At 40.2% G+C, this 24,112-nt stretch overlaps 2 protein-coding genes across 2 annotated transcripts in view; both read right to left on the bottom strand.

Moving 5' to 3' along the window:
* Ttd14 (TRPL translocation defect 14) overlaps positions 1–18,591 on the bottom strand; it is a 75,667-nt gene extending 57,076 nt beyond the window's left edge. Inside the window, exons 1-2 of the mRNA XM_080265794.1 lie at positions 18,459–18,591; positions 115–182 (exon numbers count right to left, since the gene is read on the bottom strand). Coding sequence (XP_080121920.1) covers positions 115–182; positions 18,459–18,528 — 138 coding nt within the window. The 5' untranslated portion in view covers positions 18,529–18,591. The remainder of the gene's footprint in view (positions 1–114; positions 183–18,458) is intronic.
* Positions 18,592–21,209: 2,618 nt separating this feature from the next.
* LOC145391064 (sodium/potassium-transporting ATPase subunit beta-like) overlaps positions 21,210–24,112 on the bottom strand; it is a 48,625-nt gene continuing 45,722 nt past the window's right edge. The window contains exon 7 of the mRNA XM_080265793.1: positions 21,210–23,384. Within this exon, the coding sequence (XP_080121919.1) occupies positions 23,281–23,384 (104 nt within the window). The 3' untranslated portion in view covers positions 21,210–23,280. The remainder of the gene's footprint in view (positions 23,385–24,112) is intronic.

The raw sequence follows: 24,112 nt of genomic DNA, 5'->3' as shown, positions 1-24,112 counted from the left end.
CTACATCCAGTAAGTACTACCTCCCGTCAGTAGAACCATTGGAAATATCTATAGTCTGTCAACTGAGGCATCGGTAAGTAGAATAACCCGTAAGTAGGCCTAGGGAGTACTTACCTTCCATCCCAGGTTCTCAAAGAAGGTACAGAGACGGGACTGGCCGGTCGTCTTCCCACCACAAGGACCTGTGAAGATAAACAACGTAAATAAACACAGTAAACAAGAGTAAACAAACAGGTAAACAAATAAACATAAACAAGTAAACAAATAAGTAAACACATAAAAAGTAAACGTAAAAGTAAAATTATAAACATGTAAATATAAACAAATATAAATAAACATAAGTAAACAAAAACATATAAACAAGTACACAAGTAAAAACATAAGTAATCACAAGCAAATAAACATACACAAATAAACAAGTAAACAAGTAAAAACAGAAGTAAACAAGAAAATAAACACAAAGTAAACACAAATAAACATATGTAAACAAAAAGTAAACAAATAAACAAGTAAACACAAACAGAAATAAACACACGTAAAAAAATACAAATCAGTGGTAAACACAACTGTAAACAAGTGATAAACAAATAAACAACCATAAATAACTGGTAAACAATAAACAGCATCAAGGTAAACAATAACAAACACCAAAATAATTAGTAACAAAAATGGTACAGTTATCATATTATTATCATCGAACAATTATGCACAGGTAACGTAATTAGTCGATACGCGGGGTACACAGGTGTGTGTGTGTGTGTGTGTGTGTGTGTGTGTGTGTGTGTGTGTGTGTGTGTGTGTGTTGCAATCTCCTCCCTGCCTTCTCTGCTAATTCTCTCTCTCTCTCTCTCTCTCTCTCTCTCTCTGTATTCACTGCGTCGCTCGTGTAAGGTCGCTTAGTCATGTGCATGGTTAACATCATGGACTTACTACTGTATCAATCCTTAAGACTCTCTCTCTCTCTCTCTCTCTCTCTCTCTCTCTCTCTCTCTCCCTAAATTTAAGATGCGTGGGTGGCAAAATAAATAGGAATAAATACATCTCAGGTTATTTTCAATTCTCGGTAAAATCTGACCTACTTTTGGCACTGAGGGATTTTCTGGAGACACCTGAAGTGAAGTAAAATGCATCCTCATGACCTACTACTAATTAAATCACATATCGAAGCTTATTTTCTTGCCATGGTAATTTTAGTATTAGATTTTTTGAAGTAGGGAATTTTCTTGAGGTAAAGGTGAGATGATTAAACTACTAAGACTTCCGATGCACCTGGCCCCACACCTGTGATTGGCCAGTAAGACGTTGCTATATGTATCAAGGTCTGTCTATCTATCTATCAATTACCAGACGCCTTAATCCCGTAAGCGGCGGCCACAAACAAAACGTCTCCATGTCGCCCTGTCCCCCGCAATTTCACTGCCCTGCTCCCAGCTCACACCCCCCTCTCTCATATACCTCTCCACTCCATCCCTCCATCTCTTCCTTGGCCTCCCCCTCCCCCTCCCTCCCTCCACCTCACTCACATACACTCTCCTCATCAGTCTCTCACTCTCCATCCTCAAGGTCACGGGCCAAAAATGTCTCCCCTCTTAGACAATATTACTTCCTTGGGGTCAAATTAGTGGGAAATTTTACATCCTCCATTTTTCATCTCTGGAAAAACGAGGTCGGGATAATGACGATGAGTTTAGCAATTCCAAGATAGTCGATTTTTAAATAGCTACGGAATATTCAGGTGGAGATAATGACGGTAATATAGGAAGCTCATTATCTGCTCCATCACCACTGTGCACCTGGGCCAACACCTGTGAGTCTTCAGTAGTCTTATGATCACTGCCACGAGGTAAAGAATAAAAATAAATAAACAACATATCCCTCTGCAACACCACACCCTCAGCCACAACACCACACCCTGCCACAACACACCCTCTGCCACAACACACCCTGTCACAACACACATCCTCTGCCACATGACACCCTCTGCCACAACACACACCCTGCCACAACATACCCCCTGCCACAACACACACCCTGCCACAACATACCCTCTGCCGCAACACACACCCTGCCACAACATACCCTCTGCAACAACACACACCCTGCCACATCACACCCTCTGCAACAACACACACCCTGCCACATCACACCCTCTGCCACGACACACACCCTGCCACAATGATCCCTTGGTTAGGCTTGGCACTGCACCCACGGCCACCATAATATTAATACTACAAGGTTACACTAAATGATGACACCCTTTCACAGTCATCTAGGCAGGGTGGTTTGAATTTTACCCTTCTCTTTATTTCCTTTTATGCCTAGTCCAGACGAGACACCCACGCCCACACCAGACGACTGAACCGTCCTCTACCCTGCCTCATGTATTTCCTATTCCAAGTGCCACATCCACGCCCACACCAGCCGACTGTGCCATCCTATACCCTGCCTCATTTACTTGCTATTCCAAGTGCCACATCCACGCCCACACCAGACGACTGAACCATTCTCTCCCCTGCCTCATTTATTCATTCCCTCCTCCAAATGCCACTCACGCCCACACCAGCCGACTGTGCCATCCTATACCCCGTCTCATTTATTCATTCCCTCCTCCAAATGCCACCCACGCCCACACCAGCCGACTGAGCCGTCTCCACAATACACAAGGTATATACCATCCGGGGAGTTTCTAGTGCAGCGTTATTTACAAACAATCCTGCATTTTATTCCTGCTGTTTACAGATGATTATATTCAGTTTAGAGGAAAAACTCGTACGGAAGGGGTTGATACTGGCTACATCGAACTTACGTTGATTCTCTCTCTCTCTCTCTCTCTCTCTCTCTCTCTCTCTCTCTCTCTCTCTCTCTCTCAAAAAAAATCTCCGAAGTAAGTACAGTAGTCTGACGTTAGACAGACCAACATAAAAAAGGGAGAGAGAGAGAGAGAGAGAGAGAGAGAGGGAGAGAGAGAATAATTTGGCTCCATCACATCAACGCCTCACTCCAATTCCACTTCCCGGATTTATTTTCTTCCGCTGATGACTTGATAGTACAGTGGTTGAACTCGGATCCGGAGACACAGAAGAACTCGAGATCAACTCTAAATAAGAAACAGCAGAAAGGCCTCATATTGGCTTTTTTTTTCAGCATTCTCATCATAATCACACATGAGAGAGAAAAGGATGTGTGTGAGTGAGAGGGAGGGCAGTTAAATGGCAGAGGACAGGGTGATATGGAGACGATTTGTTTGTGGTCACCCATTACAGTATTAAAGCGTTTGGCTATGGACGGAGATAGATGAGATAGATATAGACAGATAGATATATAAAAGGACAAACAGACAGACAGATAAAAAGACAGACAGACATATAGATAGACAGACAGACATAAAAGAGCGTAGTCACTCCTGCGCATGTCAGCACAGGTGGGAAAAAGGTGAGTCACGGGGCAATTAGCAGGTGAGGTACGATTCGGTGGACGTGGAGAGATAAGTGTGATGTGGTGGAATGATGCATGTGGTGGAGGGGTGGAGAGAAAGTGATGTGGAGGAAAGATGTGTTGGTGGTGGGATGGAGAGAAATGATGGTGTGGAGGAAAGATGTATGGTGTACTGTGGTGTGGTTTAGTGAAGGTATAGTGTGGTATTGTGGAGGTATGGTGTGGTATATTAATAAAGGGTAGCTATGATGGAGGTTGTAGGTGGTGGAGGTAAGTAGAGGTGTATGGTGGCGTGGTGGTGTGGTATGCTGGCGGTATGATGGGGGTAAACTGGTGGTGTGGTATGGTAGTGGGAGTGGAGAAGGTGTGGTGAAATGGCGGTGTGGTATGGTGCTGGTGGTAGTGAAGAGGTGTGGTATGGTAGTGGTGGTTGTGAAGTGGTGGTGTGGTATGGTGGTGCAGATAAGCAGAGAGAGGTATAGTGATGTGGTGGTGTGGTATGGTGTGGTGATGTGGCATAGGGGAGGGGGTAGGGTGAGGTACTGTCTTTCCCTTCCACTGAGCCACGTGAAATAGGCAAAGGACGAAAATTTGGACCAAGTTAAGGTGAAAAGACTATTGCATAAGAGAATAACTAAACTAAAAAGTAATGAATCCCAACAATGTACTAAATAAACACGTGAAGAATTATAGTACTATCCTCTGTAATTACCTAATGGAAGTACAGCTCTAGTACTACCTGTAATACGTAGCTAATAACCTGTAATATGATGTACTGTGCTGAGTGTTACGCCAAATTCAAGTACCATTTCTGTAACGTAATGTACTAAGGTGGTTTTGTTACATCTGCGTTACACTTTTTCACCATCTGTGTCCCCTATCTGTCCTAACTTCCTCTTAACCCACCTGTGTGTGTGTGTGTGTGTGTGTGTCTGTGTGTGTGTGTATTATGTATGTATGTATGTATGTATGTACGTATGTATGTGTGTGCCCCATGACTCATATCTGACGTCACTACCTTCCCCACGTGGCACCCTAGAGCGCCGCCATATTGTTACGTCATGTAGGTGAAGTCACGCGCCATCTTGGTACCCCACACCGGTAAATAGGTCACATGAGAGAGAGAGAGAGAGAGAGAGAGAGAGAGAGAGAGAGAGAGAGAGAGAGAGAAACACACTCAGGCTTTGAATAAAATCGTCTAAAAAAATAAAATAAAACAGTGATGTAGAGTTGTGACGACCGTGAGAAGGTTACGTGTTTCAAAATTCTTCGCTGTTTCAAAATATATAACGAAATCTCCACAACGCATCATATTTCACGATAACAATGGGAGGTGGTGGAGAGTGTCGCCTTCACGTGGTGGCACTGATATGGCCGGGGTGGATCCACTGCCTGGTTGGTTATATACTACTACTGCTACTACTGCTACTATAACTGCTACTACTACTAATTAACTACTACTACTACTACTACTACTACTACTACTACTACCACCACCACCACCACTGCTACTACTACTACTACCGGTACTATTACTGCTACTACTACTAATTCACTACTACTACTACTAATTCACTACTACTACTACTACTAATTCACTACTAACACTACTACTACTACTAATTCACTACTAACACTACTACTACTACTAATTCACTACTCCTACAACAAATTCACTACTACTACTACTACTACTACCACTACCACCACTACACCGATAACAGGTAAATTGAGGACGGGGAGAATAAAAATGTGATAACAGATAAAGAGAGAGATAAGAGGCGAGAGAACGATAAGCAACGTGGAGATAACGGGACCTGTTGTTAAGCCGTGAAATTTCTCCAAGTCAAAATCGTATGGACACAGAGCTGGGGAATGGGCGGCTTGATGGCGGAGGGTACGATGATATGGGGGAAATTCGTTTGGGGCTACGCTACTCCTTCGGGGATTAGGGAGTTTGGCTAAAAATAAAATAATAATAATAATAATAATAATAATAAAGTGAATCTAGCCAATACAGTTCGAAAAATCTCTCCAAAGTAATTCCAAAAATCTCTCCAGAGAATTTCCAAAAATCCCTCCAAAATAATTTTAAAAAAAATCTCTCCAAAGTAATTCCAAAAATCTCTCCAAAGATTTTCCAAAAAATCTCTCCAAAGTAATTCCAAAAATTTCTCCAAAGTAATTCCAAAAAATCTCTCCAAAATACTTCCAAAAAATCTCTCCAAAGTAATTCCAAAAAATCTCTCCAAAGTAATTCCAAAAATCGCTCCAAAATAATTCCAAAAATCTCTCCAAAGTACTTCCAAAAAATCTCTCCAAAGCAATTTCAAAAATCTCTCCAAAGTGATAAAAAAAATCTCTTCAATCTCTTCAAAGTATTTCAAAGAATCTCCTGAAAGTAATTCCAAAAATCTCTTCAAAGCACTGCCAAAAATCTGTCAAGTTAATGAATATCGAAATGTGAAAGCAAAATAATAATAATAATCATCATCATCATCATCATCATAATAACTAAATAACAACAAAACAACAACAAAAAATAATAATAATAATAATAATAACAATGTGTCCAAGCATATGTTATTTTCACTCGGTTTTATTAATTTTTGGAGAGTGCTAGCAACACCCCCCCCCAAAAAAAAAAAGCCTTCACATACCCATTCAGTATGAGTTTTCCTTAAATATACCTAGAGACGAATTGAAGTTTTAATAAGGGTAGACTTCCACACCGACTAACTTATTCCCTCTAACGTTCAATCATTTAGTTTACGGTAACTCTATTTCAGCTCTAATGCAATGGGTAGACTTCCACACCTACTAATTTATTCATGCGTATGTAAGATTATTTCATTCTGCTAAAAAGAAAAAAAGAAAAAGAACAAAAACTCCAAGATGGCTAACCTCTTAAAGTGTGTGTGTGTGTGTGTGTGTGTGTGTGTGTGTGTGTGTGTGTGTGTGTGTGTGTGTGTGTGTGTGTGTGTGTGTGTGTGTGTGTGTGTGTGTGTGTGTGTCAATGCAAGTGACCATGTAGGTTGTGATGATTCCACAAACAGATGGTATCGGTTGTTGCGTAAAGTGTGACATTTTCTCTCTCTCTCTCTCTCTCTCTCTCGCTCTCTCTTTTGTACCCAGTAATTTCCACTTTCCTATCCACACTATTCCTTTACTACTACTACTACTACTATCACACACCATCTATCTATCTATCTATCTATCTATCTCACCCTCACATGAACCCCTTTCTATCCCTATCATATTATCACTTGCGGTCATATGTTGATTGAATGTCTGTTGTGGTTATTCTTTAGGCCTACTTCTTATTCTTCTCCTTTATTTTATCTCATTTTTTTTTCACAACTGACACTTCTTTATTAATATACCAGAGAACCATTGACCGTATACTCCGTTCCCTATGGCTCAGAGTCTTATTAAGTGTCATACGATCCACTGTTAAGGAAGAGAGAAAAAGAGTATATACGTATTCTTAATTTTTGACGGAATAAGTGCCATATGATCCACTGTTAAGGAAGAGAACAAGGGTATATATATTAACTTTTTAACAGAAGAATAAGTGCCACATGATTCAGTGTTAAGGAAGAGAAAACATGGGTACGTATTATATATTCTTAACTTTTTGACAGAATAAGTGTCACATGATTCAGTGTTAAGGAAGAGAAAACATGGGTACGTATTATATATTCTTAACTTTCTGACAGAATAAGTGTCACATGATTCAGTGTTAAGGAAGAGAGAACATAGGTGTATATATTCACTTTCTGACAGAAGAATAAAAAAAAAAAATCGTAAGGTAAAGAGAAAATGGCCTTAGTCTTCCTCTAATTAAAACATACCTGTAATGCTGATTGCTTTCATTAACAAGTTCCCTCTCTACGCACCTTGAGTGGCACTAACATTAGATTAAATTTTGCGTGGCCAATTTTTCTTTTATTTACCTAACTAACCGTCACTAATAGAAAAAGTCTGGATCTCTCTTCATTAGCTTGGATTCCCATTCGTGTAATGAAGCCGTCCTATTTATAAAGAATCATAACTACAGGTAATTCAAAAAAAAAAAAAAAAACGAATGAATTTTTAGGGAGACTTTAAGGGACCAAAAAAAATAAATAAATAAATCACTCTTTAAAATGGCGTAATTTCCCATCTCTCCATCTTCAGTGCTGAGTTATAACAAACGATTAACACTAGAATATGGTGCTAGTCACGAAGAAGTGCTATGGGAAGGATGAGGAACCACGGTATTGTATTCTGCAACTGAGCTACGTGAAATCAGCAGCGAGAGGACGAAAAGCTCCACCTACGGTATACTCCTTTTACTCTAACCTGGCCTAAAATTGCCATCTCCATCTTGACTGCCGTTGTGGTAAGATATCAACAATAGAATATGGTGCTAGTCACGAAGAAGTGCCATGGGAAGAATGTAAAGCTGCACCACTGAGCTACGTTAAATACGCTGTACAAATAGACGAAAATTTAGGCCAAGTTACCGGTAAGATAAAATGACTATAGTTAAAATGAAGGAATTATAGTCTTCATAATAAGTCGCTAGTCTCTCTCTCTCTCTCTCTCTCTCTCTCTCTCTCTCTCCCTAAGCTTATAGCCCAGTAAAGTCAGATTGGAGGGCTGATTTGGGTGGTAACGAAGGAGACTCATTCCTCCTACCTCACAACTAAGCCTCACTGATTCTGGGCACGACGTAAGACTATGGCAGTGGCACGGTTCCGTCAGATGAAAAAAAAAATGAATACAGCATCCCATATCGTTCTACTTAACGTATTGCCAGTAAAATATTAACTAATTCTGTGGCAACTTATTAAACAGTTACATAAGTGTAGATATAATGCAAACATGCCATTTTTATTCACAATTTTGCATCAACAAAAGCTTATTAACATCCTGAATCCATTTACGTATTTTGGATTCTATTATCACTACCTCCAGACGATTTTATTCAGATGAGGAGAGGCTGGAGGGGTTGGACAGAGCCTTCATTAATCCCTTCACTACTAGAGGTCTTTCCCGTGCTGAATAAAATCGTCTGACGGTACAAGCATGGCAAAATAGATAGTCGATGTGAAGGGTTGATTCTGCCCCAGAACGGTACGCATGTGACCTAAGTTAATTACGGCCAGGTAGGGTCGTGATGATAGGGTTGCGTGAGGGAGAGGAGGAAGCGAGTCGGAAGGGTGGGTGATTAAGTAGGCAGGCAGATAGATAGATTAATAGATAGACAGATAGACAGACAGATAGATAGCGAGACAGACAAACAGAGATGAACAGATACAGAGAGTGACCGACTGACTGATTGATAGAAAGGCAGATACAGATACTGTAGATAAATTGTGTGTGTGTGTGTGTGTGTGTGTGTGTGTGTGTGTGTGTGTGTGTGTGTGTGTGTGTGTGTGTGTGTGTGTGTGTGAAACAACTATAAAAGCAACCTAAACAAAGCATACCCCGGCAGCTCCAACCTACGCCAAAACAAGCATGAGGGCGACCCATACAAACTAATTATATGGCAAACAATCAAGTCACATGGGGTTTGCAGTGGTGCCAACTCGGGGGTCATGGATCAAATGGCAGTGATGGCAAGAATGATTAATGCCTCTTCTATTATTAACTCTCCCTGCCTCCCCTATCGCCAACTACTGCTATTACCTCCCTTTATTACTAGCCAGGACATTACAGAGGGCCAGCTATTTAATAATGTGATCCCAAGCGCCCTTTACAGTGGCCTAGTGGATGGAGTACTGGACTGCTGCTCGAGGGGACGGGGGATCGAGTCCATGGTAGGGTAGGGAAGTGAAAGATCTGAATTTTGCTAGAGGTCATAGTTTATCTTCCACAAGTAGGTCGATATGTAGGTGTGACGCCATCTGTCGCGTGTAGGCCTGCTGGATTACAGATGAATAAACACAAACACACACACACACACACACACACACACACACACACACACACAGCAGCTTCGTGGCATCAATCCTCGTCATAGGCCTAACCATCCCACACACACACACACAAACACACACATACACACACACACACACACACACACACACACACACAGCAGTTTCGTGGCATCAATCCTCGTCATAACCATGCTACTACCAATCACCACCATCAATACCCATTACCTGGGTACAATCATTACACCGGTAATAAGAGAAACAATTTGAAACAGGTAATTGCATCCACCTGCGCATCTAATCACTCAGTCAATGGGTAATTACGCTAAAAACATTATTACTTCATTATACAATAGTCAAAATTAACTTTTCTTCAGCTGTGTGAGACTGACTAGGAGAGTATGTGTGAGGTGGAATAGGGGAGGGGAAGAGAGAGGAACTGGAGGGCTAGGGTGGAGAGATATAACGCGGGTGGTGGGTGTTGGAGAAATGGCAGACTGATGGCAGAGGGAGATATGGAGGTGGCATAGCTGAGGTTACCCCCTCTGGGCTTAAGGCATGTGGCTATACGGTACATAAACAGAAATTACACCAGATAAAGAACTAAAAAGTATCTCGGTGTACGTCCCTTCCCCTACCCTCCCCATCCTTCCCCTCCCCATCTCTACCATCCTTCCCCTCCCCTCCCCTCCCCATCCCTACCGTACCATCCTTACCCTTCCCTTCCCTCACCACTATCTCTCCTCTTCTTTTCCCTTCCTCCCCAACACCTCTCCTCCCTTCTTCTCTCCCCTCCATTCCCCACCACCTCCCTTCTCCCCTCCGATCCTAAGCACCCCTCTCCCTTCCCCTCCCCAGCATCCCATCTCTTACCTCCCCCCTTTAGCTCCCCTCCCCTCCCCGCATCCCTCCTCTTACCTCCCCTTTTAGCTCCCCTCCCCTCCCCAGCATCCCTCCTCTTACCTCCCCCCTTTAGCTCCCCTCTCCTCTCCAGCATCCCTCCTCTTACCTCCCTCTTTCGCTCCCCTCCCCTCCCCAACATCCCTCCTCTTACCTCCCCCCTTTCGCTTCCCTCCCCTTTCCAGCATCCCTCCTCTTACCTCCCCTTTTCGCTCCCCTCCCCTCTCCAGCATCCCTCCTCTTACCTCCCCCTTTCGCTCCCCTCCCCTCCCCAGCACCCCTCCTCTTACCTCCCCCTTTCACTCCCCTCCCCACCCCAACATCCCTCCTCTTACCTCCCCCTTTAGCTCCCCTCCTCTCTCCAGCATCCCTCCTCTTACCCACTCCCTTTCGCTCCCCTCCCCAGCATCCCTCCTCTTACCTCCCCACTTTCGTTCCCCTCCCCTTCCCTTCCCAACCCAATAATGACTTTTGCAACCCTTTCACTACAATGACAACCTATTTTATTATTTTTTTATTTCAGACGATTTTATTTAAGACGGGAAAGACGCATCGCACTGAAGAGGTTAATGAAGGCTGTATCCAACCCCCCCCCAGCTCTAAAAGTCTCCTCAGCTGAATAAAATCGTCTGGAGGTATTAACAGTGAAGTAAGGAATACAGGGTGTTATAGGAATGAAGGCAGATAGATAGATGGATAGATAGACAGATAGATAGCTAAATGGATGGATGGATAGATAGATAGATAAATAGAGTGATAGATAACGGCAGAGACAAAGAAATACAGACAGGTACACACACACACACACACACACACACACACACACACACACACACACACATACAGAAAGCGAGAGAGAGAGAGAGAGAGAGAGAGAGAGAATGAGCTAGGGTACACGCATTCTCCCAATCTACTTTTTTTTTTCCTTACGGTACTGATTTTTCGATTACTGGGTCTGACATTAATAAAACAATAATCAATGCTGCCTCCGACGCTCACTTATCTTTTATTGACTTTATTTTTTATTGATTTCTTTCCTCGCGTCTTTTATTTACTATTTTTATTATTTATTCTTGTTTATTCTCACTTATCTTTTATAGGCTATCTTTATTTTTATTTATTTTTCTATTTATTTTCTTGCCTTTTATTGACTAGTTTCTATTTATCTATTTTTATCTATTTTAATTTTTTTATTCTTTCCTCACTTAGCTTATCTTTTATTGATAATTTACTTATTTATTTATTTACTATTTATTTCCTTCATTCTTTCCTCACTTATCCTTTACTATTTATTTTTATTTTTTATTTCTTTATTCTTTCTCATATTTAGCGTTCTAACATTTTCCTTTTCCTCCTCACAATCCTATTTTTTCCTTTAATATTTTCCATGATCTGTCTCTACTATTCTGATATTCCTCTATTTTTTTGTACATATATTTCTGACTTCTCTTATCTTCCTTTTACTTCCATATTCGTATTTTTATCATTAATCCTCCTTTTTCTTTTTTGCTAGCTATTTTTTTTCCTCGTTACTTATTTCGTACATTTATCTTCAATATTTTTCAGTTTTTTGTTGTTATTTTTTCGTGATATTTACGTATTTTCTTTAACATTTTCCTGTTTTTGCTATTCTTTTTTATACAAGTTCCTTATTTTTATCTTTAATATTTTCCTTTTTTTGCTGTTTTTTCTACTGATTTATACGGTATTCGTATTTTTCTCCAGTATTTTCATTTTTCTGTCTTTTACTTTACTCGTATTTTTCTTTATTATTTTCCCGTTTTTTTGCTGTTCCTTTTTATTCAAGTTACTAATACTCGCGTTTTTTTAATATAGATATTTTTTTTTGTCTTTGGCTATTTTTTCTCGTTAGTTATATTCGTATTATTTCCTTAATAGCTTCCTATTTCTGTTGCTATTTTTTCGTGTTAGCTATATTAGCATTTTTGGCTATTTTTTCTTTTTTCTTTTTTTGGCTATCATTTTTTCTTAATATTTTTACCTTTAATATTTTCTTCTTTTTTGCTATTATATTCGTCTTTTTCTTTAATATTTTCCTGTTTTTTGCTATTGTTTTCTCTACTAAGTTACATTTCTAGTTTTATCTTTAATATTTTAATGTTTTGGGCTATTTTTCTCTAGTAAGTTATATTTTTATCTAATATTTTCCTGTTTTGGGCTATTTTTTTCTAGTAAGTTATATTTTTCCTACTATTTTCCTGTTTTGGGCTATTTTTCTCTAGTAAGTTATATCTTTATCTAATATTATCCTATTTTGGGCTATTTTTTTCTAGTAAGTTATATTTTCATCTAATATTTTCCAATTTTGGGCTATTTTTCTCTAGTAACTTATATTTTTATCTAATATTCTCCTATTTTGGGCTATTTTTTCTAGTACCGTAAGTTATAAGTTTTCATCTATTTTCCTCTTTTGGGCTATTTTTTCTAGTAATTATATTTTTCATCTATTTTTCTGTTTGTGCTATTTTTTCTAGTACCAGTAAGTTATATATTTTTTATCTGATATTTTCCTGTTCTGGGCTATTTTTTCTAGTACCAGTAAGTTATATTTCTATTTTTATCTGATATTTTCCTGTTTTGGGCTATTTCCTCTAGTAAGTTATATTCTTTTATGATATTTTCCTGTTTTGGGCTATTTCCTCTAGTAAGTTATATTTTTTTAATGATATTTTCCTGTTTTGGGCTATTTTTTTCCTAGTCGCACTTTTTATTTTTTCTTTACTGTGTTCTTGCTTTATTCCTATTTTTTTCTAATATTTCTAGTTGCTACTGCCCACTTCATACAGACTTTATAATACTAGTCTATTATTAGCGATTTAGTACTTCTCATTTTTTTTTATTTTTCTTTTAGCTCTAAGGCTGTGATGACTCACTCTCCGCTGAATAAAATCGTCTGGAAGCGAATACTAGAGTTATCTGGACCATGAGAGGATTAATGGTGCCAATTTTAACCCTCAGGCACCTACAGGAACCTCCCTAACACCTTTATTTAAGTGATTCATTTTGTTTATTACGCCATACTCTCTTCCCCTACAACACAAGTCCATCTAATATCGCCATACGCTGCATAAATAACGCGCACCATATTAACCAGACATATCCAGAAATAAATCGGTAAGGAAAAGGTGCTAGGGAGCGTCTGAAACAGAATACTAAAGTAATCCTGACCAGGAGAAGGTTTGGGCACTTATCAAGACCTTGGGTTAGGGCATAGCGTGCAAACTAAATCGCTTAGGAAGAGATGTTAGGGACTCGAGGCCAAGTATAAAAGAACTATTGACTGCGAATTTAGTGAGAAGGAAGGGGAGAGGAGAAGGAGGAGGAGGAGGAGGGAAGGCAGGGGAGGAGGCAAAACGCGCTCTCCCTCACCCGCCACTTTCCCCGCCAACCTTCAAGGGATTTACACCAAGAATGCAAAACTTTTACATAATTTACAGGCAAGGTTTACTATGAAATATGTAGAAGCTGCTCAGACCCTTCAGTCGAAATTTAAGCCGAATAAAACCGTCTTGGGAGAACCTGAGATAAATGAAATCGTCTTGGGGGATTAAATCGTCTTGGCAGAATAAAATCGTCTTGGAAGGATAAAATCGTCTTGGGAGAATACAATCATCTTGGAAGAATAAAATCGTCTTGGGAGAATGAAATCGTCTTGGGAGAATGAAATCGTCTTGGGAGAATAAAATCGTCTTGAGAGAATACAATCATCTTGGAAGAATAAAATCGTCTTGGGAGAATGAAACCGTCTTGGGAGAATAAAATCGTCTTGGGAGAACTTCCATTCCATCCATTGCCAGACGCCATGTATCCCAAACGGGGTGGTCAAGGGCTTAGAGTTAATTGTTTTACAGGGAGGGGCACTAATCCTCCACCAACCCCACTTGACACGTAGGGATGCCAACAGCATCTGGTGTTCCCAGGCGGTCACCCATCCAAGTACTAACCAGACCCAACGTTGCTTAAGATGGATAAAATCGTCTTAGTTATCGGAATTTTATTTTTTTAGCTGTCTTAGCCTCATATTCTCTGGTTCAGGAAGCTCCCTAACAACATTTCCTAAGCGATTTATACTGCTTGTTACACCTTACTACCTTATTCTGTGTTATATATATATATATATATAAATCCTTTTCACATCGTCATCCTCTGAATAAGTAACGTGCAAAAGAGTATTAACCCGCCATATCTCAAACTAAATCGCTAAGGAGGCGGTGTTAGGGAGGCTCCTTAACGAGATTATGGGACAGAAGCGTCCAAGTTACTCATCATTAACCCTCTCACGGTCGGCACAGTTCTAGTAATCTACAGTATATAACTTCAGAGGATTTGATTAACACTTAGTCATAGAAGCCAGTTTTAAGGTATGTACCTGAGATCAAGGAGAGAGAGAGAGAGAGAGAGAGAGAGAGAGAGAGAGAGAGACCCAGTGCCAAGATGGGTCCTGGCCTGGCACCATCCCCTTCCTTGGGCAGGTCTAGGGGTGCCAACATTACTTACCTCTCTCTCTCTCTCTCTCTCTCTCTCTCTCTCTCTCTCTCTCTCTCTCTCTCTGTCCTAATCTTTACCATTCCAAAACTCCCTCTCCATCGCTCCACTCTATATTTCTCAGATGATAATAATGATAATAAATAGTTTTCAATTAATTTTCTACTTACTATTCTCTCTCTCTCTCTCTCTCTCTCTCTCTCTCTCTCTCTCTCTCTCTCTCTCTCTCTCTCTCCATCTATCTTTCTGTTCCTCCACTCTTTTCTCTTCTCATGTTTCCTTCCTGAGTCTACTTCATGTGCCGGTATTTTCTTTCTTATAGCCTACTGTGATCCTCTCTCTCTCTCCCTCTCTTAGCCTACTGTGATCCTCTCTCTCTCTCTCTCTCTCTCTGACATTTCACCGTGACGTCACCACCGCAGCACCCAACCCCTATAAATGGCACTACATCCCCTCCTGTGTGACCATCAAAATATTCATCACTACCGGTACGTATATTTCCTGTCTGATATTTTAATTCTCCCTTGCCCGTATTCTCGTGAGCTTGTGTATTTATAGGCATGTGTACGTGTGCATGCATGTATACACATCAGTAATACGTACGCATGTGTGCACTGCATACGATATACAGCTACTGTGTGTATATGTACCGTATGTAGTCTATTATAGCCTATGCCGGTACTCTAATTTTTGCACAGTCTGTTTAAAATAGTCTTATGATATACACATTATTCTATTCACTATTTTTATTATTATTATTATTATTATTATTATAAGGTTTTCAAGCAGTTCTTCCACAGCAATTTCTCTTGAATACTGGACCTCAGCATTATCCCGTCTGCCATTTCAGTCTTTTTAACACCAACACACACAATATTTAACAAACACGAGGATATAAATTACTAAAAGCCGTCGAGGAAAATGAGGCTAAGGTACACCAGGGAAAAAAAAAAAAACTTAAGTGGTGCCAAGTTAGAACGTTTCCCTCCGCACCGAGAAAGGCCAATCTTAACACTGCTGCGATTTTTTTTCTATACTAAACAAAATCGTCTTGTGTTGGCATAAATACACTTCCTATACTCCGTTCCCTTTAACCTGGCACAGAATCAGCCTCTCAACCTTGAAAGCTAAACTGCAACAAGATATTATACTCTTCTACTTTACTTTTTTACTTTAACTTGGCCTAAAATTGCCAAGATTAGCACTAGAAAATGATGCTAAACTGCAACAAGATATTATACCCTTCTACTTTACTTTTTTACTCTAACTTGGCCTAAAATTCCCAAGATTAGCACTAGAGAATGATGCTAGTCACGAAGAAGCACTACGAAAAGGGTGTGGTGTCGTGTCATCCTCTTTTCCCGCCACTGGGCTACGTGAAATAAGCTACAAAAGGACGAAAATTTGGGCCAAGTCCAGGTGAAAGAACAATAGTCACGATGTATAATGGAAAGGATGTAGAGCCATAGTGAACAAGTCTGCCACCGAGATACGCAAAACAGGGTGCAAAAGGACGAAAATCTCCGAAACAATGTAAATGAGCGATTAAAGGGCGTATTCTAGGTTCTTTTTGGAGATCCTTAACACCTCACCCTCAGCGACTTATTCTACACAGCCAACTACATCTGCATATCCTGTTTTTACGATGCTGATTGTGTGTACAAGAGCAATTTATGTAACATGCAAGTGAAGTTAACGTGTAAGACTTAACGTGACGGACAACGTGTGAGATAAGTTAACGTGTAAGACTACGCGTAAGATTTAAGTTAACGTGCAAGAACGTGTAAGATAACGCGTAAGACTTAAGTTAACGTGTAAGACTTAACGTGCAAGGCTTAACGTGTAAGACTTATGTTAACGTGTAAGACTTATCATGGACGACTTAACTTGCAAGACTTCACGTGTGAGACAACGTGTACAAGTTAATGTGTAATACTTAGTGTGCAAGGCTTAACGTGTAAGACTAAACGTGTAAGATAACCTGTAAAACTTCACGTGTAAGACTTCATGTGTAAGAGTTAACGTGTAAGACTCAGAATGAATCGCTAAGGAGGTGGTATTGCGAGGCCTCCTATGCCACTTAAAATGCAGCTCTCAACCCCTTCAGCTCAATGACGTAGTGTATTTATCCTGTTCTCTCCGGATGCTTTAATGAAACATTTTGAATTTAAGATGGCAATTAGAAGACAATGAGAGACTGACTAGAAGAGTAGGCCCTAAACGTGAACGGGGTGGAGGAGAGGAGGAGGGGGAGCCAAAGGATGAGATGGGGGTGATGGAGTGGTGATTTCGTGAGATATGGGACGGGGGTGAGTTGAAGGAAGGGCAGCTAAAGAGCGACATGGAGGCGATCTGTTTGTGGCCACCCCTTACTGGATTAAGGTGTCTGGCAATAATCAGATAGATGGATAGATCAACAGACTGAGATAGACAGATGGATAGACTTAGCCTTCAGTTACCCCTTCAGTACGGGGTAAGCCAGCATCGGGCGCCTACGCTCCTGTGGCAATAGTAATAATAATAATAATAATAATAATAATATTAATATTAATAATAGTAGTAATAGTAGTAGTAATAAGATGAAGTGGAAAAAAAAAAAATGAGAATTATAAATTTCACTGTCCAACTGGAACATACCATCACCACTCTCAACGTCCTCACTAACAAATTACATGAAATACAGCCAAATTAAAGGAAAAACAGGCATATTAAAAGAGATACATCGAAACTGTGCGATATACCTAAATCTGATAGCCAAATTTGAGGAAATATAGCCAAGTTAGAAGAGATATAGCCAAATTAGGAGAGATATAGCTAAGTTAGAAGAGAGATAGCCAAATTAGAAGAGATACTGCCAAATTAGGGGAGTTATGGCCAAATTAGAAGGGATATAAACAAATTAGAAGAGATATAGCCAAATTAAAGAGATAGCCTACACCTGCATTCTAATCCCAGCCACACGCACATCCACACACCTTCGCTTTACCTAACATTTTCACTACCAAAATTACAAGATACAACCAAATCAGACGCGATACCGGCAAGCTGGATACACCCGAAATCAGACGGATACAGCTGTAGTGATAAGTTACCTGCCACACACCATTCCGTACGCTCCAAGTGCAAGATCAGAAGCTGCTGCATAATTAAACGGTACATACTTGGTTAAAGCCAAATTTAAAGGGTAAACTCAAACTGGATACAGCCAGATCTGAAAATACTACTGCATTGATTTCCACATGCACACACCTTCACCTGTTAGACGGTCTCAGTGCAAAATAGCCTAACTAGAAGAGACATAACCTTATTAGATGACAACCACATTAGAAGTGATACTGCCGAATTAGTCACGATACAGATTGGATACAGCCAAATTTGACGATACAGCTACCCACACCTCCACATGAACACACACCTTTACCATGCCTAACGTTCTCACTCGCCACTCGTATCGACAAACCACGTTCAGAGAGTATTTACGATTCAAGGGCGTCTTTTGCTCCACCCGTCTCGTCCACACGGCTAAAAATAACGTACAGATTCCCCCACCACCCTGGATAAGAGTAGGTCCTTGTTTTCCACTCATCTTCCAAGGTAACCAAACGTTGTGCTGCCGCGACCACACAATAGTAGACTAAAATTTCCTTCTGGTACGGGAAAATAACAAAATCGTCTCGCTATTTTCGTACTCACCTCCCGTCAGCACCACCTTGTACACCCTCTTCTGTGGGCTGCTGTGACCGTTCATCGTGGGATTAGCCATGGCTTGAAACACCAACCCTCACAACACAATATTCATGATCAGAGAACAGTCTGCCTCTCACCACCGAAGAGTGCGCTGGGCGACTGAGAGGAGGGCCGCCTGAGGAGTAGAGTTGCCAGATCAGATGGGAGCTAAATTGGGCACGAATTCCGCTATATTTACACGAGATTCCAAAAATAAGAAATGTCTCCTAAATACTACCAAAAGATTGAAAAGATCGACAGTTCTGCTATATTTGATGTAGTTGTTGATAAAATTTGATACTAGGTAGCCTGAGATGGACCCTGGGATCTAAAGGTTGCAGCGCCAGAATCTCGCTAGGTATACAAAACTAAAAACAGCTAGAGATAATGGCAAATGTCATCTGGATATCGTTAAAATAGTTATATATGTTTTTAATACAGCTAGATTTCATACTGTGGGTGATCAAAATTTGGTACTAGGTTAGTGTGAATGTCTATATCGGGCGCCGAAAACGCCAAATCGGCATCTCCACAGTGTTGCCAAAACCAAACTGAGAAATATTGCTAAATTTACTGAAATATTACTACTACATTGTTGCTAAACACACGTACACGGAAGTCCAGAATATTGCCGGCAAAAATACTAACATTCCTATGATGATGCTAAAATTAAGCAAAATTATCTAAAATATTAATAGATTTTATACACACTAAACATTAGAAAGAAGTTAATATCTTTAGATCTAGCGGAAAACGCTCTAACTTAGCAAGTTCGTCCGAAGGGGAGACTCAACCCCTTCCCCCCCATAAACACCACTCCCTACTCCCCTGCAGTTGCTCAGTGCCAGGCCGAGCCATCTATCGCCGGGAAAAGTAACTAGATACATTTTCTATTGATTGTTCAGAATTTCATTTATTATTGGTCATGTATTGACCTGTAACACTATCGCCAGAAAAAGTAGCAAGCTTTTTTTTCTCTTTCAGTTGACTGTTCAGAGTTTCGTTTTAGTCACGCAAATGCACCTGTTACAGTGCTTGCCGTGAAAATGAGCATAAACGTCTTGATATCGCAGAGCCGTGAATTGTTCAAACTGAAGACAAATTATGCCCAACTCTGTCCATCATCCAATCCTTTTTTGCCCCATCAGGAGCATAGGAGCCCGGTGCTAGGCTATTTCATCCTGACATTTATGGTGAGGGGTGACTAGCCTCACGGACTTAGTCCTGACTGGCGTGATCAATAAATTCCACCAAACCCCTCGGCTGGGTTATGAATAAACCTTTACAGGTTCAATCCGGTTAAAGCTCCTTAACCCACTAAACCACCAGGCGTTAACCCACATTATTGTACTCTCCTTCCGTCCAAGTAGGGCTGAAACTTGTATCTCAGTTTCCAGATTATAATTATTTTCTTTTAATGAGTTTCGAGACCAGTATTTTCGATTCTTCATCACCTCGCATTTTTTTCCTACTTGAAAGCCAGTTCACATATAAAAAAAAAAAAAAAAAAAAAAGTTTTGGGGAGAACTAATCAACGGCACAGCCAGTGACATACAGGCCACACACACATTCATTCACTATTCAACACCCAGGAATCCTGCCTCCATCTCATAGGTAGCCTACACTTTTCCACACGAAGCTTCCTAATTACCTATCAGAGTTGCTCCGACGCCTAGCGTTGAGAGAGAGAATTTATCATGCACTCAGCACTGAAAACCTATTTCAGTCTGAATAACATTTACCCCCAGCCATGAGAGCGTTAACTGTACTAGTATCAACACTTTCAGGTTCCTATGATCACCCAGCTGAATAAAATTATGACTAATTGGAACAAAATACAATAGTCTTTACTCGTTACCCTAATGTGACCTTAAATTGCCATCTCTCCCATTTTGAATGCTTAGTTTAGCAAAAGATTAACACCATGATGTTTGTCACAAACATATGCTATGGAATACTGTACATGTAAAACCTTTACACTTTTTCCTGCCACTGAGCTACTAACATAAACAGCAAAAGGATGAAAATCAGGGCGGTTAAGAAATAAAGAACAGAGGCCATGAGAAGATTGTTTCACCCTTTCTATCATCCTCGAGTCAATAAAAGATGGTACTTACACCCTGTCTTTCATTTATGTCGTCATGTGGTAGGACGTGGCTACCCTCACAAACTGAATATTAAATCATGATTGCAGGAAATTCACTGAGCTCATGAGGTAGGAATGAGTCTCTTTGGTTACTAGTCAGATTCTGCCTTCAGTCCGACAACGTTTGGCCATAAACTGTGCTGAAAAAGGTCGGTGAATTTTATCAGGTTAGTGAATGCACTGTAACAGTAATCCCTAAACTTTCTTCATATCAGTTAATGGCCAAGTTTAAGTCTATGAGACTGTAGGGTTGATTCCACCTTTAACCAAGGAGATCCATTCCTACCTCATGTAAAAGGCTCACCAAATTTCAGGCAACTACAACATAGCATTGAAGTTTTAAGTGGCTAGGTTCCACTAAATGAAAACAAATCGACTATAGGAACATAGAGGCCCAAGGCAAGCCTACTTCGGCAAGACAGGAGAGAGCGGCCAGTAGCTTGTCCAAAGTAATTTTATGCGAGCAATAAACCCCAGCTACTCCTCATATAATTATTACACCAGAACCAGAGCCTAGGGAATCCTTCAGGGGATCCCCGTACCCAAGGTTATTTTGAGATGAAATATAAGAGTTGGTGTTAAGATCTTTATTGCTCAACAGAACAATTGTGGAAAATCTAGTTTTCCAGGTTTGAATTTCCACCTACAGTGACCTGACCTCCAACACTGGTGACTTGTGGAGACACATAGCTCAACACTCTAGTTACGTTATTTACATCCATCTAAATGCATGAATCTGTAGCATGGGAAAAAAAAAAAAATGTAGTACACCAAACTGGACTGGTCAGCCATTTTGGCTCTAGATATATGTAACTTGAGACAGACAGTTTGCATGAATAAGGGACCTTGTTCCAAAATATTACAATTTTTTACACATAACTGCTACAGGATATTGGGCAAAACTGGTAAATCACTTCCAGACAACTGTACTTAACAATACTGCAGAAGCTTAGCAAGACTTGTGAATCTAGAACTAAAAACAGAGTAGTCCAGTCTCTTATACAGAGATCTCCAGTAAGTATAGTCCATTCCATATCAGAAATTACACTCAACCACAACTCTCATCCCTCCATAACAGTCCATACTCTTTCACTATAACCATCACCTGCAACTATAATTCTAATTTGGAATGGACTATAACTACAAGCAATGAAATTATGAATTCAGGAGCATGGGGAAGTGTGAAAGGGAGTTAAGTCATGGCTGCGTGTAATTCTAATTAGGAATGGACTAAATAGTAACCATGCTAAGCTGCCAAAACACCACCCCACCACCACCAGTTACCGTGTTGAAGGTCTGGTTTATCATATAACTGACTGCATGAAATATATCTTCTGCATATAGGACTATTTACAAAAAAAAATCATAAAACGGAGGAATTGCAACAGGACTACTAGCTTTACTCTACGTCAGAACACTCACAGCAGGATTACTCGCAACATTTACACAAGAAATACACAATAACCATAACAATTCCTTAATCCCTGCAATCTGGTGACATATTTTTATTCTGTTCCTGCCATCTCTGACAGATTTTCTTAATTTTGGAAAGATCTTTATACTGAACGGGACAGTGAATGCAGGAGTTCACCCCTCCAGTTCTAAAAGTCTCCCCTACACTGAACAACTGTCTGGAAACAGCAGAAATAAAATATAACATACGTCACCGGATTGAAAGGATAAAATACGAGTCCCTTGCTGTATCATCACACAGTGTCTTACATTACAACATGATAAAAGCCAATCACAATACAGTATTAAAACATCTTTTCTGCTGAATAATTTGGACATAATTTTAATTCAGGACCATTCACAATATGTTACACATCTAAAATAACTCTTATTCACAACATATTTATATATTAATTTGTTAATATGAAAGATGTCAAAAAATAAGAGCCATAATGCTTTTGGTTTTCTCGGCATCATGCTCTTGAACCCCAATAGTATTGGTGGATGAGGGGGAATTAGTGCATAATTTAAGACTTTGTGCCAGACATTCACTCACCTCAGTCAGCGAACACAACACAAATGAGTACTAATTAGCAAAATGAATCTATACAACCCTCATGACCATCAAAGAGTCTAACTTGAGAACATTGTTAAAGGTCAAATTTTTGCACACTACTGACTATAACAGACACACACTAGACAGCAAGCATCCTAAGGACCTCTTCATACCAAGGACTCAAACATTTTCTGACTGAAATCCATCCTACTGTGTATTAGGATAAAAACTTGAAGATTAGCACCCCATTTCCCCACAACATATTTTGGACATTCCACTTCTAACCACTGTACCAGACAAAATGTTCACAGAAAGACATGGAATACCCACAACCTGGTCTGACAAAATAGTTTTTTTTCTTCCTGCTTTTATTCAGACTTATACAGACAAATTTCCCTCAGAATATGTCCACTTAAGGCCTCAAGAATGTAGTGTTCATACACTTTTATTCAGACCTACAAGATCAGACAAATCTGCATCAGCATATGTCCAATAAGGCCTCAGCATGGAGATGCCCTTATCTGCACAAAAGCTATCACCATTACCAGTAAACCAGCAAAACAGTGTATTCTGCACAGTATTCATTCCATTTGGCAGAGGAATGCCTGGCGCTAAGTGTAATAAATATGACCCCCTTAATCCTTGAGCAGCTCGAAGTGGACAAGGCCAAGGCGGTTCTGGCGATCATGGACAATGTTCTTGGCCCACGCACGGCACTCCACGTTAATCAATACATTGGCTGTGGAAAAATATTTGAAATTACTCATCTGAGAACAATAGTAGTAGTGGCAGAAACACTATCATCATAATCCTGACCCTTTATTCCCACCTAAGGATGGGATGCAGCAAGGCCCACAGCGCCAGGAAAGAGAAAACATGATAGAGGGAGAATTAATCAATGGCATGCCCAGTTAAGTAAGCCACACTCATTACTTTTACAAGACCATGGAATCCTGACTCCACATCCCAGGTATAAACGCTTGCACATTTTTAATGCAAAATGTCTGATTACTGAGACATGCAGTGTGCAGAACTATGGAGAACTTTTAATCTTTTATCAAATACTGACATCCTTTGTTATAACTAACCACAGTCATACACTCCTGATGAGCAACTTACAATTGGATGATATATGTTAAGGCCTTACACCTATTATGCCCTATCATGAGCATAGGGACCTTGGGGGCGGGCTACTTGGTCCAAACACACAAGGCCAGAGTGACAATTACGCTCCAACAGTGCTGGAAACTGTTGGGTAAAATGAAGTCACAGATGCCACGGTGGCATCGCGTGAGCAATACAACCCAACCACCCCTCCGAGGTAAACATGAATGGGTAGCATCTGGCTGGTGCACCTAACCTGCCACACCACAAGTTGTCCATCTGGTTGTATATATTGTTACCAGTAAATATAGGAAATGGTTTCCTGAACTACAAGACACCATTTGGCTTGTCACTTATGGTAGT

Source organism: Coenobita brevimanus, chromosome 16, assembly GCF_032717465.1.
Source record: "Coenobita brevimanus isolate Jiangsu-jjx chromosome 16, ASM3271746v2, whole genome shotgun sequence".
Lineage (NCBI taxonomy): Eukaryota > Metazoa > Arthropoda > Malacostraca > Decapoda > Coenobitidae > Coenobita > Coenobita brevimanus.
The sequence above is the reverse complement of the archived record's forward strand: the minus strand, read 5'-3'. Positions and strand labels throughout refer to the sequence as shown.